The sequence below is a fragment of the Macrosteles quadrilineatus genome, unplaced genomic scaffold (assembly GCF_028750875.1).
Source record: "Macrosteles quadrilineatus isolate MER2022 unplaced genomic scaffold, UCM_ALF_1.0 Scaffold_6__1_contigs__length_79288215, whole genome shotgun sequence".
Taxonomy (NCBI): domain Eukaryota; kingdom Metazoa; phylum Arthropoda; class Insecta; order Hemiptera; family Cicadellidae; genus Macrosteles; species Macrosteles quadrilineatus.
Window position 1 is genome coordinate 32,979,753 of NW_026542599.1, and position 16,958 is coordinate 32,996,710.

At 34.7% G+C, this 16,958-nt stretch overlaps 1 protein-coding gene across 1 annotated transcript; it reads right to left on the bottom strand.

The window, feature by feature from the left end:
- Positions 1-2,447: 2,447 nt before the first annotated feature.
- LOC128996695 (peptidyl-prolyl cis-trans isomerase B-like) lies at positions 2,448-15,572 on the bottom strand. Its single transcript, XM_054422132.1, has 4 exons — positions 15,358-15,572; positions 10,563-10,770; positions 7,129-7,313; positions 2,448-2,726 (listed from the first exon to the last, which is right to left on the bottom strand). The coding sequence occupies exons 1-4, from the start codon at positions 15,451-15,453 to the stop codon at positions 2,592-2,594; spliced, it is 624 nt and encodes a 207-aa protein (XP_054278107.1). The 5' UTR covers positions 15,454-15,572; the 3' UTR covers positions 2,448-2,591.
- Between the last annotated feature and the right edge of the window lie 1,386 nt (positions 15,573-16,958).

A 16,958-nucleotide genomic window follows, 5' to 3' on the forward strand; every position in this document is an offset into this window, starting at 1 on the left:
TTTTGAAATATTAAAGGAAGTTTCCATAGCTAATCCCAACAAAAAAATGATCAGATAATTTAATTTTCCCTTGCTCTCAATTGGTTCTCCATTTGTCAACAATGCACCCTAGTGGTTGTTTACAATCAATTTATTTCTATAGGCCTAATTAAAATCAGCTGTTTTTAGGATTTAAAATTTTGAACAGAAATAAGCTAGTTTTACTGTGTTTACAAACATAACAACAAAACCTTGAACTTCTAAATTGTACGTTGTTAAGAAGGTTTGCACACTTATTTGTTTATTTTTATGCTCAAATCGTGTTAATTAGGAAATATTTAAATTCCACTGAGATTTATAATTCTGTATGAAAGTATTTTTGATCAAAAGTTTTGTTAATAGTTGGTATTGAAATTAATTTTCCACCAAATGCTTCAATGATAAGTCAGTTCTCGATTTCGTCTAGTACGTGAAAATAAATCTCTCATGCTCTGCTTGATATTCCTGTATCCTCACAAATGAAACTAGACAGAAAATGCCATGATCGGTACTAGTAATGAAATATACCTTACTGTTAAATTTATTCATGAAACTTAACCCTTAGAGTGCCAGGCGAGAAATAAAAGTAACGCTCAAAAAATGCCGATGATTTTTCCCGAAGGTCGCGCTAAAAATGCCGAGCGCGATCTGGCGATTTTTAGGTTAAAATTTCGTAAAAATCGAATTTTCGATATTTCGACCAACGAAAATCGATGTATCGCATCTAGTTACTTTCGACTCAATGTTAATATATGGGTTAAAAGAATCGGAGTATCCATTCGGTTGTTATGACAACTGTTCGATCATTACGAAACGTCCGGTCAGCCGGACGTTGGCACTTTTGGCTCGTTCTAAAAACGTCCGGTCGGCCGGACGTCGGCACTTTTGGCTCGTTTTAAAAACGTCCGGTTCCCCGGACGTTGGCACTCAAAGGGTTAAAGTTAGGTAATTTTTTTTTCAATGGTACAAACAACCATATTTTATTGTTGACAGTAGATAAGGCAAGACTACAATAATTTGGAAATGTTAGAGGAGAGAATCTCTAGAAAAATTTTGTTGATAGGAATTGCAGAGATAGTTACAAGGCAGTCAGAGAGAATACGTAGAAGGTGGTTTCATAAAGTAAAGAAGATACGATGGTTGAGTAAGAAAAACTGTAGAGTGATAAGAGAAGATGAAGAGACCTGGTTGACTTTCCCTTGAATGACCAGAACGGAAGCAAATACGGACGTGTAAAAACAATATAAAAATACAATTGATCTTTGTTTTTCATTAGGTGATAAAAATGTATTTTGCACCTGAATAAAGCTATTTATACCTCTAATAAAATACCACGAGTGACTGAATGAGTCATCAAGTTATAAAGAGCATTTGTTCCCCGTAGTCGAAGACAAAACAGGTCAACTATTAAATCTATTAATTCAGATTGGGTGTTAGTGGTGCAGAAAATCAACACACATCTCACTCTGTGTAACTTAAAAGCTATTGTTCAAAATCTAGGGATTAGGAAAACCGAAGATAATAAAACCCCATTAAACTTAAGAGAATTGTTCACGTGGGAGTAAGAGTTACTAAACTGTATACTAATGATAAATACAAAGTCAAACTCTCAAAAAACGATGATAAGAAGTAATTTTAAATGTATTTTAAAAAGGTAACAAGTTAATTATGAAACAAAATAATCCTCAGGACTAACTGCTGTCCATATAACTCAGGGAGATTAAAATGTTTCTTTCTTGAAGCAAACATGAGAACACATTGTCTTTTCAAACAATTAACTTCTAAAGACTGTGGGGAGTTTATTTTTTTTTTTAATTCAGTTGGGTTTGTTGGAAATAGAAACACCATTTAAATTTTTAATTGTGGTTTTATGAAGCCTCACAAAGATTAAATTTTGAAACTTGATCTGTTGGATTCTGGAATATAATCTCATATTCTGTGTTACCTACCTTCAATGTTAACTCCTGATTTTGTTTCACTGGTAAACAGTTGTAAAAATTAACTATATAAAAGTTTTATAATTTATTAAAATAGGCTAATATAGTAAGCAATTGGGAAAATTTATTTTTCAAGTAAGTTTTACATTGTGTTTTATAAGAATCGTCCAACTGTAGATTTTAGATTTGGAACTCAAATTTTAGGATCTGAGACTCATGGTTTTGATCATGACTAACTTGTATATTACACTGTAGCTGTAGCATTCTTGATCAGGGGTAAATATACATGAAAATAATTAAATTCAATTGGCCATTGCAAGGATCAATAGATGTCACTGGTTTTTAAACTTCTCCTTATGATTACTGGCAAAAATAACTACAACCCAACTAATCCCACAGTTGCATTTTTTCAAAACAAACATTTTCAGATTTCCTGTGACTCCTAACTTCCACATAAACATTTCTCTCAACCACCTTTACAAAAACACAGAATACACCAACTTATAAAATTTTATTACTGTTGAGCAAAAAATACAAAATTACAAGCTACAATCACAATATGTTTGTTCGGACTTGTTACATGTTGCCCTACACCTAAGTTTAGTTTGTTCGTGTTTGTTCAATGTTTTAAATGCATTACTCTTCTGCGTCTGTCTTCTCGACAGCGAAGGGTTCAGCGACTTCTTCCACACCGGCGTCTACGATCACAACGTCCTTCAGCGGCCTGTCTCTGCTGTCTGTTGCTGAGCTTTCCACTTTACGGATGGTTTTCTGAAAGTTTCACAAACTGTTACATTCATGTACCAGACTGGGAATCAAGCCACAAGGAAGTTATGGTTGAAAAAGGTGAATTACAATACAAGTAAAAAATTTAAAAGCGGCAGAGAACAATGAGAGTTCTTGATATTCTTATCATCATCAGTGGATGGGAATACAGAAGGAAGGTTAAGGTTACTTTGAAATTTGAAACCATTATTCACCTTTAAGAGATTATAAATCAGTGGATTGAGCAACAGCTTGAATCACAATAATAATTTTTCTTTTAGCCTGAAAAATGTCATTTCATATCTTGTGCTACTGACTGAGCCACAAATTAATATATTTGCAACATTAGACAGGCCTAAAGCTAAAGAGTAGGTACTTTTGTTTCCGTTATGATAGTTTTAGCCAGCTACAAATGGTACATTCTTGGGTTATTAAATAGTTTGAGTTTTACATTAGATCATTTTTAAAGGCATGGTTAGTTCCAAAGATAACATTAAAAGATTGTTTGTAAAAAAACCAAATGGTAAAAATTTTTAAACTTTATTATAAAAGAACGTACATTTAGATTTCTCTACGTTCATGAAATTAAAACAATATATACATGTATCCGTTTTATTAATAATAAGTGCGAGATTTCCAATATCAAGTAACTTAAGTAGGCCTATTGTTTGACCTCTTGTTGGCAAAAGAAGTTTGTAACTTCTGACAATTTAAAAATCAAAGGAAATTCAATATTAGTAATTGCATTTCAGAAACTTCACAGTAAAGATAGGGTTATCAGCTTTCGGCACACAACACAAACTTTAACACCACTAAAATTAACGACCTATTGTTTAGCATTTATGTTGCACGATCAGGGAAATACGATTTACTACTTTAGTATTCTTGCTAATTTATCATATACAAAACATCTGGGTATTAAAAACATCCCATGGAAAAACATCTTACCTTTCATTTTAAGTTGAAGCCAGTATTTTAGTAAGCTAAAGAAGAATTTAGTTGATTTGAGCCTTCACAGAGTATTAAAAAGTTTTTTTTCGGATTAATTAACCAACTAAGCTTTGAGAGAAAACTAGCACAAATTGTAACATAATCCGGACACAGCTATCCTAGATTATTTCTATTTTTATAAGAAACTAGCAGAGTACCCGTCCTTCGTACGGGATTTGCATATAAGTATAAAATGCTTATTGCATTTATACTCAAGCTTTGCGTTTACAATGGAAGAGGACACAGTTTGATAAAATTTCCTTCTTTAAATCTACTATAGTATTAGACATACTACCATAGCCATAATGTTCTACCACTTCAGCTAAACAAATAGAGAAAAATAAATTATTAGATTTGCAAAATGTCACAAATTATTCATGAAATTAAAAACATAAACATAAGTAAAAACATGAACATAAGTGTAAACAATCCAACTTTGACAGTTCTCAATGGGTATCACAGTTTTTTGTTGCTGCTTGGTTCAAATTAGCTGTTGTCATAAATAAAAAAATAATAGTGCCGCACCCTGTTGATAAATCTTTTAACTTTTAATGCTGTTGCATATCATAGAACCAACTGTTTTAGTTGAAACAGCTGACTAAATTCTTTAATTCCCTTTAAATGTGAATACTCATAAGGTTAACATGGGGAACTACTTTGACGAACTTCCCAAGTAAGGATTTAGTCCAGAAAACAGCTGTTTGCAGCCAGCTTAACCCTCCGAGTGTTATGTGTCGAAAAATCGACACATAACACACTTTGTGTAGTGTTTTGTGTCGATTTTTCGACTCACAAACAATGTTTACGGCGAAGGCTCTATGACTGACAAAATCGGATTGAACTGGATCGAGTTAGGTATCGTTTTGTTTGGCAGATTCTAAGCTTTCTCCCGAGGTTTGTCTCTAAGCGCTTTTTTTTCTTGAGCCGATCATAATTGTAGCAGACAGCTGACGTGCGTATTTGTAAACAGCTTGGTTAACCTCGCACCGATGACTGATGTGTTTTATTACGTTTATCATTGTTTTAGTGTTAAAAATCAAAAGTAGTGATAAACGTGGTGCATTATAAGAAGATTTAAGTGATTTTGAAGGGCTAGTTGATGATGCTGAAGAAGTAGGTAGTGATATTGATGTAAATTATCAGCCAGATTCCTAGCTATGGTTAGGCTATGCATTCTTAGCTAAACGCTATGTACTGAAATCTGTTTTTTGCCCATAACTTATTTATTTGCAAATCTACTTCCTTATATTATTATATATTTGTAATCCTCATAAAATTTAGAACAAAGTGGCTATTTTCAAATACTTATAGGCCTATAATTTATACAATTTCATTGAGCGCAAACTTTTTTTTTTCAAAATATTTTTTTTTTACCTAAAAATTTTTTTTGAAGCAAATGTTCCTTATGTTTTATGTATAATATTGAAGCCCATGATTTTCCAAACAAAATGGTATATAGAACAGTATATTAACATTGTTTTTAAGCTTCTCAGATCCGTTTTAATAAAACCTTGCAAATGCGCAAAAATAGGCAAACATTAAGGCCAAAACTAGGGACACTCGGAGGGTTAATCAAATGGGGTTTCATTGCGTACTACTGTACTGCAATGAGTTTTACCGGACACCAATCAGCTGATTATACTGTATTTGGGTGGCAATGAGTAGTTATAAACAAAAACATAACCTCTCTTAGAGGTTATGACTAGTGATTTTTAGTCCTTTAGTTGGTGGTAATATATAAGGGTTTGTACAGATTTAGTAATATGGCGTAAACTATCGTACGTCACTCGTCCAAAATGTGTTTACCGGACTCGTATGGTAATCCCGTGCGAGACGTCCGGCAAACACCTATTTTTAGGACTAATAACGTAATATACTATTTCGTCATACTGCAACAAAAACAGCAGTTTTTTATAGCCTACATGCATTTGCAATGCAGGTCTAAAGTAGCATTTTTACTCTCTAGGGTGTAAAAAGCCTTTTTAGGGAGTAAAAATCAGCTGTTGTAAACAGTTGTAAATTTCGACTAAGGTAACAATCGCATGGATCAAAATTATTTATCAACTGATTTATTAGGTAAGGTTACCTTACGTTGCTTACCTATTGTTGCATTCTTGTTACAGTAATAGTTTCACATATCGATGGTAAAATGTAGAGCAACACAATCGTAATGGACGAAATGATTGAATCACTTACTAAACAGCTGTTTATTTACATAAGCAGAATTTTAAAACAAGCTAGAAGTCGTTTTGAGAGGTTAAAATACCTTTAATCCATCAGTGTGATCAACATCACCGATGAGCAGCTCCTTCAGAGGTTATCTTTAGGAAATCATTTTCGTTGAAGCGTAGCTTAGTTTGTTAATTAATGATGCAATATGACAAAAAATATAGCATAGTTAATCACACAGGCAAAAAGTGTCTTTTAAACCCTCGCTCATTTTCCAACCTTGGCTTCGCCTCGATTGTAAAACTTGAGCTCGGGTTGAAAAGTCACTTTAGGCCCTAGTGAACCACACACTCTGGTGTATAATCATTGGTATTATGTCGTTTAGCGAATTTCCCATCCTACAGGAAATAAGCTAGTTTTAATTCAACATGATGCATGCCATGCAATACCTATATTTTCGCATAGAGATTAAGATAACTATTATTGTTATTAAATAATAAAAACAAAATTGTGGTAGGAAGGTAGGCCTACTTTCAAGTTTAATTCTGTCAATTAAAATTGTCTAAAGGCATCATTTGAGCCTGTAGCATTCAAAGGAGCCTTTTCACAGAAGATTCCTTAATTATCTTCTTTTAGTCTTCTAGTAAAAACTGTGATACCTGGGAACTGTTTATTTCTAAGAGTAATGTATTTAACAAGTCATAGACCTATGGCATTCCATTCCTACATTAAAGTTGTAGCCAGTTTAATGATTACAATGGCAGTTGAATACGCCAACTTGTTTTAACCAAGTAAGCTGTAGATCATCTATTATGTCACTCAAATTATCCCAGAAACAAAAACTAAGGAAGAAAATCAAGTTTTAGACTGTAGCACTCAGTGAGTAGCTCATATTCTTTTTTAGTAATAGGCTACAGCTGGTCCATATATGGAATATCTAAACTTCATTATCCAAAAGTCAATAGTGTTAATTCAATTCAGTTGTCCAAGACAGTGACACACACACTATTGTGCATAGTTTAAGGTAAATATGACCGAAGAATAAATGTAGAATCGAGTATATGATCTAAGTAAATTTTGTTACTGACTAAGAACAGCTGATTCTTATAAAAAAAAAAAATATTAAAAGGTTAATGATCAAAGACAGCTGGGAAATCTTATTATCACAAAGTAATGGCAAGACGGAGAACACTTCAACAAGATAAAGTCTCAATTACATTTCAAAAATTGTTAACTTATATAAACATACCATTCCAGAGAGGACTTTGCCGAACACAACGTGCCTGTTGTCCAGCCACGGTGTCTTCTTGGTAGTGATGAAGAACTGAGAACCGTTGGTGTCTTTGCCTGCATTGGCCATGGACAGCCAGCCAGCGCCGTGGTGTTGGATCTTGAAGTTCTCATCGGCAAACCTCTCTCCGTAGATGCTTACTCCTGTAAAAACATTTCCATTTTCAAACTGTTATCTTCAAAGTTCCTAATAATTGGGTGTGATAATTATTGGGTTATCACACCCAAATTTGTTGTGAGAGGAACCGCTTCAATCCGCAAAAATGTGAGGGGTTTGGACTGCTTTCGGTTTAAAGCTATCGAGTTTGTTTATTACAAAACGCTTTAGGAGATTATTCTATGTACCCAGGAAGTTTTTCTTCTTACAGTATTCTAAGCTTCCATCAGATGCATAGCTAAGACTATACTGTAATAGATACAACTTCCGAATCGGAGAGGGGGGAGGGGTAGCGAGCAGTGGGGAGACTGCTGTTGCGGTGTTGCCGCGTTGTTAGTCGCAGTGAGCGGGAACTGCCACTCCCTCACAGAATATGCGCGCCAGCGCCAGCTTACAACAACGCACGCAACGTTACATTGTGTGCTGTGCTGTACTGTAGTTTCGTGTTATCTGTTGATAGTTAGAGAACATCTGCTGATAGGGAAGTGTTGTAAACAGAACAGCGTAGAAGTACACAAACATTTGTTCCAAAATAAATGATTCCCTATGTTTGGAACACTCTTTGGTATTTACTGACTTCTGGTGGGAAACGACATTTCTGTTGTAAACCCAAAATATACTGTGAAATACACATGTGATGACTATTCCAACATCAAAAAGTTTTTTTTTCTAGCTTAGTGGACTTCTAAACTCTCGCGGACAGTATACTGTACTCGAAGTAGTCACTGTCATGACACTGGAGGAACTGCACATGTGCGTGCGAGCGTGGAGATGCAGTGCGATGTGGCAACAGCGCCTGTTGCTATGGAAGCCGCGTCAGGCTCTCCTTGCTCTTATTGGTCAGGTAGTCTACCTGGCAGTTCTCCCACTTACTCGAACGTCAGATCGCCCCACCACGCCGATACGGAAGTTGTATCTATTCAAGTATAGGCCTATCTCTAAAAGATAAGAACTAGACAACTTTCACTTGATCATACCATTTTCATTTCTTCTTCAGGAAATACATAGAATTAATTGCACATTTGATTTTGTGCAGTTTTTGGTAATTTTGAACTGGTGTTGATTTTTATCAGGCTGCACAGATAGTTATTTCTGTGCGTCCGATAATGCGGTTCTAAATGGGTGGTAAATTTTCATGTGTTACCATGAAAATAGCCACTACCATGGATTTTTCATGTGGATAGATCTACCATGAATTGGTATTTAATGCAGAGTTTTTATCCTAATCATGTTTGATTTTGGGGATTACCAACATAAACTTTAAACAAATTCAGTAGTGTTGGATAGCTTTTTTATTTATTCCCTGAATTACAATGTGTTAAATCTTTACAGTGTGTACCTCAGTGTTCTTATAAGAACAAGAGATAGTAAATTTCGCCATATACAGAAAAGTTATCATTCTATTTTGATTCATGAGCAAAAACCTATCATATCAGGTGATAACTTTAGTTATCACTATCCAGATGACCTTCGCCAAAATAGAAATCAATAATGATTTAAAACTGTAACTTGTTTCAAGTTTCAAGTATGTAACTTACATTAAATATCAAGAAAGCATGTTTTAACATGGGTAAAATTTTGTGATAGTAAGTAGTCATACCAATTGAGTTTTATATTTTAAACATTAACATTTTGGATCTAGATTTTACAGTTATAATTTTAATATTTTTCCTTAAATTTAATGCAAAAACAGAATGAAAATAGCACAGCAAAAATTGAACAGTATTTAAATTTCCACAAACTATTGCAAACTAGCAGCTGATGTGTTTGAACATCTGTTTAATTTATCAGCTGATGCTTCTATGAACATCTGTTGTACTAATCAAATGTTGTGGTGATAAGAAAGGGGAATGAACTATAATTTTCAATCCTGGAATGATGTGGCACACTGTTACTATCCTATCAAAAATAACCTGTTTTGTCTACAAAAATACAGTTGTTTTATATATAAATAGTTTGAAAATGGAGGAAAAATTATAGTCACCAGACCGGGAATGTTTTAGAATGGACACAAGGATTTATTTAAACTGTGTTTTCACTACCTAATTATTCAATAATTTTTTTTTAATTTTGCACCCTGCCTCAGGAAAAAGGTTATAATTTTCAATTACAGTGTCGATACACCCAATTAGGTTATTAGAAAGAAAAGAGCAGTTGCGGCTGGTCTATAAGGACTCTGTGACGGAGTCCTTCCATTTTCAAGACAAAGGTAAAAATAATAATAAATAACTTAAATATGATTTTTATTCCTGCATTAGAATGTACGTAAACGTTAGCTGGGTCAACATTTTTAGGACGGGTGATAATGGACGCAATATATTTTTGCAACAGGTAGTACCAGGGTACTCAGTAGAAATGAGTTCTAACTCCCATATAAACTGCATGGCAAATTTTGACCAATCACAGTGCTGCGTAAGGCTCTAATGCAATAGAGATAAAGGGCGTTTGGGACTCTGTCCAAACAGTAGTTCTAACTATTTCCACAACGAGCGCTGTGATCTGTTGACTGTCATGCATCTATTGATTCATAGAGGTTCATCATGCTGCCGGTACTTGAGGTTAATATACTAAATTGTTTCTGTAGAAGTATTGTTCAGAGATGCTAATGCATTCTGTTCAAAATATTTCTGCAAAATATGCGTACGTAATGAGGACAATTAATTATGAATTAAGAGACAATGAAGACAATAATTATGAATAAAACTGTTTTTAAAAAATGGCCCAAACCAACGTTTATGTAATCATTTTTTTTACTTTTAACTAAGACCCTTCCCTGGTAACCTTCCAAAAAAAATTGTATGCGTCCTCCTACTACTTTTACCCACCAGCCGCCAATGGCAGGAAGGCTGAATAATTTTTTTTCCTTCAAAGATACATTTTAATACATTTGACTATAGATAAATTTGACCTTCCATTTCTGTGTTGAAGTTGTTAAGTCAAACTGGTCTTTGTTGAATTGAGCCGCAACAATGTGCCGATATAATTTTCCGACTTCTTACGAATACGCCAACTTTTAACCAAGCCAAACTGATAGGACGACTTATCGTAAACTATAGAAATTTTATGTGATATCCAATTATCAAACAAAAACAAATTTAAGGGATAAAACCAAATTTTGACTGAAGCACACGACTGCTTCATTCAGTTTCTTTTTAAATGAAAAATAGGCAACAGCTTGCCCATATAGATGAGATAATTTTTAAAAACACAAATGAAATGAAAGAAGAAAGATATACCTCCTGTTCCGTCTCCCTTGGTGAAATCTCCGCCCTGGATCATGAAGTCCTTGATCACTCTGTGGAACTTGCTGTTCTTGTAGCCCTCGGGAGCCGTTCTCTTGGACAACTCCACAAAGTTTTTAACTGTATTAGGAACTGTTTTGCCAAAAAGCCCGATAACAACTCTTTCCGGTGGGTTGTCGCCATTAGCAATGTCAAACCATACCTGAAAAGGAAAACTGATTTAAATGTTTTTCAATACTTTGGAGGTTTTTTTTAAACTATACCAACCAGTGTTTAGTTTAAATCACTTGAATCACTTAATTAAGCTCTGTCCACTGTTAAATGCAAGAACCTTTATGTATCTTCCTCTAGGTAAACTTGAATGTACACATGGGTGTGTATAGTTCTGTAAATAATCTGTAACCTCAAAATACAATTACAAGTCGGTTGTCAGTGGAAAAAGAACACAGTGATGGCCTAACAAAAAGAAGATTAAAAGGATTGAAGTACCTATAACTTAATTTAGATTGAATTGGATTACAGAAATATTATAAATGTTCCAAATAATCTAATAGAAAAATTCTGTGGCTCAACCACCAAAAATCAAATAGCTTAATGAATGTTGTACCACAACTCTGGTAATTCAGCTTTTATCACACAAATAATGTATAACTAAAACACCCTATTTTTTCAACTACAACTCTCTAACCCTATACAAAGCTACCGACAGGGCTAAACCTAAATATAGGATTGTCAAAATGGCTCTATCATCCTCTAGACACCCACTGACCAGCTGACCTAACCCAATGGTCTTATTGACCCTTTGAACTCCAACATGTGACATATTGAACAAAAGACCAACCCAACGCCACTATGTCTTCCACTATGTGAGTAGCCTATCACCGTAGTCACCGAGAGACTGACTGAGAGCTCTGAAATGTGCTGCAATATAGGATTTAAGTTTGGAACCAGTGTTGTTAAAGCAGTATCTCTCTAGTCAATAAATGGAAAAAAACTATTTAAATGTCTGGGTAGCCAAGTGGCTGGTTTGATTCCAGGTGAGATCGTTGTAAGTCCCAGGTACCATTACGGTTTGCCATTAAGCTATGAATTTAATAATGCTATATAACAAAAAGGTCGACTTTAGGTAGTAAGATGACCAAGGTTTGGACCGATCTATTTCAAAACATGAAAAAATGCCATTGGCCGCCGGATAACAAAAAAATACACACACAAAAGAGACAGCACAGTAGAGTAAGGGTTAAAATTCTATCGAGGTCAAGTCTGGTACGCGTGAGTGATGAGTTCACCGTCTATGGCAGAGGTTGGTGGAAGAGGCCCACTTATATAGTCTGATTTTTACCGGAGTGCGGCTGGAGCTCAGCCCTACCTGCGAGGGACCCGACTCACGCACGCACACTCACCACCGTCCTAATTGCCTGAAAGCCCCGATCCCCTATTCACTAAGTAGAAATATAACATCTGTTGTATGATACCTCAAAATTGCAATTCATTTGATGTTAGATATACAGTAAAATGGTTAGTGTTTATAAATTTGTTGTTTAATTCGATGAAAAATGAGTCCAAACACGAAATGCTTATGACAAGTAGCTAGCTAATAAAAATGTGTTAAAATATTCGTAGCTTTTACACTTTGTAAGCAAAATATATATTGTTTGGTATCATTTTACTAAGCATTTTGAGCTGAAGTCAAAAGCGTTACCAGATTTTATAACAAACGTAAAATTAAAAAATTGATAGTTTAATTTCCGTGAGCCAGCGATGACTTGCGCGGCAGGACAATGGTCCGTCCCACGTCCGTCCTAATCCCTTGCGTCTGTGTGTGTGAGGCCTGCGTGTGTGTGAGTACGGTCGACCCTTCAGCCAGCCGCTTTCCGTCAACAATCACACTATAATAAACGATTAATAGCTTGGGTAGAAATTGACAGGATGGGTGAATTCCTTTTGTGCGATGCACGTCCAGGCATAACTTTGTTTCATGCCTTTTTGTTCCATTTACTGAAGTGTTCACGAAAAAGTAGATTTAAATCAATTGTGTTTTTATGTTTATCGTTTGAAAGAAATAACCTGGCAAATACATTTTATAATATGCTATTGAATGATCCAGAGTCAAAAGGTTAACCTGATTACTATAATGTTGCAAAACTCCCTTAATGTTTAAACACGCAAATTACCAAAATGTTTCCTACCTTGCAAGGTCATCGACCTAGCTCAATTAGCCTACCCTCCATCCGACCCCAACCTTTATGAGTAGTCCTAAGTTATCAACAAGTCATGATGAATCAACAAAAGGCAAGTTGAAGAGTCTTTCACCGCTCCTAGAATCGTGCTCTTCAGCTTTCATTACTTGCCCCATCATTCACTTAAAGACGCCTCAAGGCTGATTCAGACATTAGTAAACATTTTCAGGCAATTCACGACCAAATATTAGACATTTTTCCCTAATAGCAGTTGATAGTTAGTAGTATCATTTTAGAAGCAAAATATTTGTCAATGGAAAAATGTTAGCCGATCTCCTCCACTGCCTTCCATGTGCAAGAGCCTATACCTAGTCTGGTTTTAATTCGTAAATTTTGGAATCGTATGACTCTTAAATGGATTTGACCTTTTTGCGGAGTGGAATTGTCTTTGAGGTAACTTAGAGGGAACCTTAGAAACTTTGTCTAGAAAATTCTAAAGAAGAGCTTACACAATTAAAGTCAAATGTGCTTGGAATTCCATCCAATTTTAACTTCAATAAAAAAAGGTTTCCATTATTATGTCAGTTGTTTATAAAAAATCTGTAGCCAAAGTTAATGACTTAAGTTTTATGTTTATTTTTTTATCTGACAGATAAATATTTAGAAATTAAAATTGAACCTTTGCAACTGTCAGGTACAAAAGGCAACGGGTATTGAGTTGAACAGGAAATAAAGCTGACCAACGAGTTCGAATAAAAGGATCTTTCCATTTTGTAGTTTAGTAACATAGAAGTAGGTCTATTCGTTATGCCCAAAAAAGTTTAATGATCAGTTAAATAAGAAACAACAGCCAAATTTAAAGTGGTAACTTAATGTTGGTAGTTTATCGGGTTTCAGCTGTTCTGATATGAAGGAAACAATGAACTTCACAGACCCTACAGCTCTAATTAAGTTAATTTAAACAGCAGACAATACAACTTTTAAGAAGGCTAACTTTAAGCTGTGTTCTGTCACACAACGTATTTTATTGCTGTGTTGTAGGGATACGAAACCACTCACTTGAAGCATTTTAGCTTGATAAAGGTGTATATTTCCCAAACTTGTATGACACATAAAAGAAGGAAATGCACGCATAGCCCTAAAAGTAGTACTTATACCGGAGGCGGCTATACACGGTCAGTTTAACTCGGCAATTTATCTAAGCTAATCACTGAGTATCAAACTGTGCACTAAGTTAATCTGAATTTATACTGGGATAAACTTACCAAAGCTTTTCTCTCAGTTTTCTTAGTTTATTCTTCTATTGTGTGTAATTTACAATGAGTGCATTGTCTTAAATGAGCCATCGAAAAGATGGATAGAAATAATAAAAAAATGCCGTAAGTTAGGCCCCCTAATTAGCGTTACTTAAGCTACCTATAACTACCTAGGCCTAATAGTTTACCTTCTTATAGGTAGTTACTAACTTAGAGGTTAAAAGGTTACATTACCAGTGCTTGTTTTAACCACAATGTCTAGAATTGCACAAAGCTCAATCAATTTCAGTAACTTATGTTAACTAACTTCCATGATAATCTAAAACATCTTAACAGTAAACTTTGGCTAACTATTTATTTTAACGGTAAGTTAGGCCCTTCAAAGTTTAAAAAAAAATTTAATGTTTCAACTCTAGGAGATTTATTCAGTAAGTAGACTGGGTAACTATGCATTTTAGAGAACGCATCTGATTCTTCAAAAGGGTAACCAGTAGACCGTGTCTTTTGGTACTGACACAAGTAAGTTAGTATGCGCACATTTAAGAAAGTAGTCTAACACAGAAAACAACTAATTACCGGTACTTACACGAAAATAACCCGGACCAGGAGTTCATAAAGTTTAAACAAATTAACTCACGGCAGGTCTATGGGCTGCGTACAAATCTTCATGAACTAAGTTAACATAGGCTAACTTAGTTTTATCAGTTAATGTGTAGGCTTCCACATCTGTTGGCACAAACAACCGAATGAAAATATCGATATTCGATAAGTTATATCGTTTGGTTAGTTAGGAAAGGTTAACCTAACCTAACGATAACTTAATCGAATAATCAATATTTTCATTCGGTTGTTTGTGCCAACAGATACGGAAGTCTACCCCAGTTAATTTCTAAGGCAAAACGTCAGGGAAGATACTAAACTACGCAGTTAAACTGAAACTGTAAGTTATGAACCGCTTTCGGCTAAGTTACCCCTAACTTAAGACCTTACCTAATTCTTCTTAATTTTACCTTTTGTGTAACCATTGGCCTAGTCGGCAACGCAGTGCTTTTAGAGTTTGAACCACCCATAACTTGATCTTTCAAAATTCCGGGTCAAAGGGTTTGGTAAACTAGAATTGTAGTGTAAACAAAGGCCTATCGAATAAAGGCCCACTCTTTAAACTTAACTATAAAGCGTCCATCTTCAAATACCCTAGTAGGTTTTGGAACTATTAGACTACACTGATAATTTAGACGTATGTAGGGATATATAATAGTACGAATTCAGAAAAATAATGTTTACAGTGTCTTCCCTATCATGCTAAAAAATTTTAAGTTAACCTATTAATTTATTGTTTATGACAATCCTTACCTTTACTGTGACTCTGGGGCCCTTCTTTGAGTTATCATCTGATGAGTAAACACCGACAAACAAACAAAAAAGGACGGAAAATAAAGATATGTTCATTTTAAATATTGAACAGTCCTATAAAAAATTGGGGTCTGTCACAACGGGGAACGGGCTTTTCGGCTGTTGTCAGTCGTGAAAGCGGAAATGAAATGGCAAGCAAAGAAGGTGAAGGAACCTTGCTTGCTTTGCTATAGGCACAACAACAGAGAACAGACAAGAAGACAGAAAGCGACAAGCGTTCGCCCCACTCCGGTCCGGTTGGTGGTTGGTGGTTGGTGCCATGCAATTGGTCCACGTTTTAAGAAATCAGTGTTACCAAACTGAACTCTTTTTATTCGTCAGTTTGAAAAATTACCCTTTACACGAACACGATTAATCTGACCTACCGTTACAGCACAAAGCAGTGAAACGCTATTACTTTTTACAAGTTTACATCAATTTAATTGTGTTACTCAGAGCTGAAAACTGATTGATGACTTTGTCATCAATTTTTGTTAGAACATTGGTCTAAATTATATAGGAACTGAATACTGATGTAGGAATGTAGCTGAGGGAAAGTATAATAACTTTGAAACGAAACACCGTTGCCTAATAATGCCTGGACCCACTCACTAAACTGATCCTGCATGTATCAAAATAATCCAGGCAACAAAGACATTGTAGCGGGAAAAATCATGATAAGCCAAATTTGGTACAGTTGTAGGGGTAGGGTCCATCCCTAACATACAAAAAGTACCGAACGGTGGGAGTGGAGCTAAATGGGGCTGGGGCTCTAAAGGTCCCTTTTTTAGGTTTTTCATAAATAACTCGAAAACTATCAACTTTGTGTTAGTGTAGACACAGAGAACTTCTCTGTGGTGTAGACATCACTATACTAAATTAGCAAATTAAAGAAGATTAAATTTCCTGCAAGAAAAGTACATGATGTAACTGAGTGAAAATTTAAAAACGTACGTTTTCAGGAAAAGCACTTTGCAAAATTTTTTCCCCTTTTTTCAAAACTTTTATTAGTTTTTTTTATTTCATTAACATTTGAAGTTTCATAAAATGTCCATGGTAACGCAATATCTTTGGTAGTTTTTTTTTTTTTTAAAGAGCATCTTTAGTGGAAAAACACAAAATCCTGTCACGACCATAACGGACGTTTAAATGAATATTAAAAATAGTTAATATTATTTTTATAACTATGTTTTGCTATAAACTAATTTACTTTTATGACCATTATACAATAAAAAAGTCACTGAGCTTTTGGTATATTTGGTCTTTCTAGAAAAAAAATAAAAAAACTCAAAAAATTGAAAAAAAGCCAATAAAATCTTTTTAAGTTTGTATAACTCCGAAAAAACTTACCTGAGACCCGAAAAATCGTTATGTTTGTATATAGGTGTGCTTCTTTTGTGTATAAAACATTGAAATATGACGATATTTTAATTTTTGAAATTTTTATGATAGAAATCATAAACGTGATGGTCAGGGACAAGTGGTACGGTCGTGAATTGTCTGAAATAATCTAAATCTTTCTAAACAATCCTTCAATTATACTGTTAGTTATAATAAAAATA